General features: G+C 30.4%; 1 protein-coding gene across 1 annotated transcript in view; it reads right to left on the bottom strand.

Moving 5' to 3' along the window:
* Positions 1-4,286, bottom strand: part of LOC117175465 (nuclear factor 1 X-type) — a 121,191-nt gene that overhangs the window by 11,634 nt on the left and 105,271 nt on the right. The window contains exon 10 of the mRNA XM_033365170.1: positions 1,749-1,800. Coding sequence (XP_033221061.1) covers positions 1,749-1,800 — 52 coding nt within the window. The remainder of the gene's footprint in view (positions 1-1,748; positions 1,801-4,286) is intronic.

Genomic DNA, 4,286 nt, shown 5'->3' with positions numbered 1-4,286 from the left:
TATTTCTTTTTTGCAAAGTGATCTAGTATATTTTCTTTCGATAATATCAAATTTTCAGAACTGCCTGTGATTTTTTTAAAAAGCGCCCAAGCCACCTTAATTGTAATCAATATTTGCATTAGAAGCTGTGACAAGTACGAAAATTTATTGTTTGTTTAAAAAAAGTAGTGTTTTTCTTAATTTATGAGGGAGATTTTTAATTTTTCTATTTTTTTATTTCCCACCTATTCTAGCGATTTTTAAAAATTTTTGAAAAAAATCTCTTTTATGTATCATATGAACAATATGAATTTTTTCACGTTTGGAAGTGTTTAAAAACCTCCGGGAGTTGACTCGCTAGGCTAGGTTGAAACAAGAAATAAAATTTAGATTAAAATAAAACAATATTTAATAGTTGCCTCTTATCGTAATAATCACTGTACTATTTATTTGTTTGTAAATATTACAATTAAGCGCAATGGTCATAAAGGTGAAAAAAATCGGGTTTTAAACATTTTTGTTCAAGTTTCAAACGATATTATAAAAAGTGCCATGTACTTGAAACTTACAGAACAACATTAAATTTATTTCAATCAAGCCAAAAAATTAATTTTTAACCATGTTTATCATATGACAAAAATTTGTTTTCCCTACCTTTACTATACTCTATCTACCTTTACTACACTCTAAGAAAAGTTGTTTCAATAGAAAATTCTCATTTTTTTATTCACTTGACTATTTGTGTTTTGTCTATTATCATTCTTATGTGAGTAAAAATTATGCATGAAAATTGTATGATAAAAATAAAATCAGGAATTTCGTAAATAATTAGAATTTTTAAAGGATGTCACGGCTCTGAATTATCCTTGAAATACTGGCAGCGGAAATGATAAAAGTTGAAAAAAAGTGTTTAAAATTAATACTTTCGCTTGATTTAAATATTTTCAATAGGCAATTGCAAACAAAGAAATTTTTATGCAAAAAAATTTTCTATAAATGCTGGTAGCTGGAATTGAGTCCGGAATTTCAGTTTAGAAAATCGGAGCGATATCGCCTGATCTAACCGGGACTTGAAAGACACCCGTAATCACCTTATTTGCAGAAGTATGACTTGAGGTAAAATTACTAATGTTTTAAAAGAACTTTTATCTAATTATTTTTATATTTGTCTTTGTTTCCGAGAAAAATTAAAAAATCTTTTTTTTATTCGAACAAATTTGCTGGCCACAAAAATGATTTAGCCCGCATTACACTCACATAATATTTACCGCTTTATAATTAATAGTTACCGGTTTCTTGTTTAGCACGGCAGTATGATGTTGACCAAGCATTTTTTCCAAATAGATTGATGATTATCCAAACACTAAAAGGCAACTTTCATATACTATTTGCCCCTTTTCGAAGAAAAAAAACTTATAGTTTCTTTCTCGTCAAATGGAATCTTTTGAGGGGTGTTTTCTCAAATCAAAGAAAGTATTTTTTAAGACACCCTGATTTTTAATGATACAAAGAACGTACTTATCGATATTATAAAATATATTTAAATCATCTTAAAAACTATTTGGTTCAAATAATAGAATGAACAATTAGCAGATAATTAGTTATTATTAATTAAGGAGATCCTTGATGATGTGAGGGGTCTCTGGTTCGTGCCCCACGCTTTGTCTTAAGACGGCCTTGCATGAGTGGATCGATGATCAGTGGTGTACGATTTTCAGGCACAACTCGCGGGTCCGCGGTCTGGGCTACAAAAGTTCTCACAGTATTACCCGAGTTCAATGTTACCTCCACCACCAGCAGCGCCGATGGCTAGGCCTGTGGCTATAATAAGGTCGACGGGCGAATTAACATCAAACAGTGCAAATTCACCTCCGACCTCATCGACCTCTCCAACCGATCCATCAGACATGGGTCCGAGTCAGGACCAAATGGCAGCTGCAGCTGCCGTTGGACTTGTCAGTTCCTGTCAGACTTCAGTGGATCCGGGGGGTCGGAAGAGTCCTGCTAGGATACTTGTCACTGCACCCCACACGAGTAGAGAGTACACCTTCGCTCACTTCCACTCGCAACCGGGACAGGTGAGTAAGTTTTCAAATTTGATGTTTACTACGTTTTTCTTTTTTCATTTTGTAGTTTTGGGTAATTAGATTATAAAACAGTAAGGCGCTGACCATTAACTACGTTACCAATTTGAGGTTGGGGGAGGGGTAATTTTATAACTGGGAGAAGGGGTCAGGTGGTCAGTGGAAGTAATTATTATTACTTCTCCTGTTTTTTGAAGAAACTTCCGCTTTTTTTTCTCATTTTTTAACTAAAATATGGAATGAATTTATTGAACCCAATATGAGAGTATCCTACTATTTTTTTGTTCAGAATGTGTCTCCATTGATTAAACGTTCTACTATTTGGTTGAAAAATTAATTACATTGTTTTAAATAAAAATATTGTGTTAAAAATCATGCTTTTTGTAAATAATACAACTACTTAATTGGAAGTTTAACTAATTTCTTGTTAAATGCACTTTTCTTGCTGCAGATTCATCTATGAAGTAGAAAATTTAATAATTTTGTAGAACATTTCCTTTTTCGCTTGAGGGTTGTTCTTTGCAAGTGAAAAATTGAACTATTTTTTTAAAATTCATGCATTTTGTTTAAAATTCGTCTTTTTTGGCGAACAATTACCCTTCCTGATTAAAAATTCATCCTTTTTGTTAAAAATGCAACTTGCTAGTTAATACTTAGAATGCATCTTTGTAGGCTGAAATTCAACTATTTTGATAAATTCATCTTTTTTGGTAAAAAATTGACCTTTTTTGTTAAAAATTCATCTTTTTCAATTGAAAATTCATCTTTTATGGTAGAAAATGTATCTTTCTTGATAGACAATTAAACTATTTGTGAAAAAATCTCTCTTTATTATTGAAAATTCATCTTTCTCGGTAGAAAATATGTTTCTGTTTAAAATTTAACTATTGTGTTGAAAATGTAATATATTTCCGCTAAAAATCTTAAGAATTCAAAGTGTCTGATGTTTACTTCAATATAGTATTTTCATTTTTTTTTAAACTGAATTTATTTTCCTATTTTCCTGAACAATTACCTTATTTCCCTTGTTTTGAGAGAATTTTGAGTGATTCGGGAAACTGTAAATTTTTGATAAAAATACGATCCTCAAATATGTAGGAAGGGCAAGGGTATGTAGGGGATGAAAACGCCTGAAGTCGATAACGTAATTAATGGACAGCCACTAAGAAGAGAGTCTTAAAATAAGTTATAACGTCGACTTATTTTAAGGGGTCTGGATCATGTAACAAATGGCAAGTCACGTTTTGGTATGACACATTTGCGGCTTGTCACTTTTTCTGCAAGTGACATTTGCGGCATATTATATTCGTGCCATCTAAAATATTTAAAGATTTTAAAGATTTTAAAGATATCAACAATTTTTAAAAAATCAAGTGATTTTTAAACATTTCAAAAAGTCTTAAAGATTTCAATAGAATCAAAAGGGTTTTCAGCGATTTTAACTGATTTTAGAGATTTGGAAGAATTTGATTGCGTTTTAAAGTTTTTAGAGTATTTTTAAACATTTAAAGAATTTTAAAATAATTTCAAGCTACTACTAGGAATTTTATAATATTGAAGGAAATTTGGATAGATATTGTAAAATTTCTAGGCATTTCCAGTGATTTTGAAATTTTTAAGGAATTTGAAAAGCTTGATGAGTTTTTTATTAATTTTTAGAGGATCTAAACAGATTTCAGGTGTTCACGTGATGTGGTGGGAGGACTTCATGAGATTTCATAGAAGATTTAAACTGTACACCAGATTTGAAAAAAACCTTGACTTAATATATTTAAAATTACACGGCTCTAACTTACTATACTATTTGTCTAAATTTTTCCTGCTATTAAAACCACTTTGAATTTCTGAGAACAGTAGCATTTATAAGACTTACTTTCAGTTTTCAAACCTAAAATGACTGAGTTTAAGCTCTATCTGAATGTGCGCAATTCCTAAATTTAATCTTACATGAACTATGCATACTATCGTCTACCAATTTTTTTACATGGGGAGATTTCACATAACGTATCATGCAATAGCAAATATTTTTATAGAAAAATTGCAAACAATGCCCAAGGAATTTTTGTGGAATTTCTAAGTAATTTAATTACAGTTGATAAAAATGACAAAAAGTGATCTATAAATGTTTGCACGCGTAAATCCTACTAACGTACTGTGTTAAAAGTTCAGGTTCGTTTGAATTAATTAAGAAAATAGAGATTCTTTAAAATATAATTTATTTAA

The sequence above is a fragment of the Belonocnema kinseyi genome, chromosome 6, assembly GCF_010883055.1.
Source record: "Belonocnema kinseyi isolate 2016_QV_RU_SX_M_011 chromosome 6, B_treatae_v1, whole genome shotgun sequence".
Classification (NCBI taxonomy): domain Eukaryota; kingdom Metazoa; phylum Arthropoda; class Insecta; order Hymenoptera; family Cynipidae; genus Belonocnema; species Belonocnema kinseyi.
The sequence above is the reverse complement of the archived record's forward strand: the minus strand, read 5'-3'. Positions and strand labels throughout refer to the sequence as shown.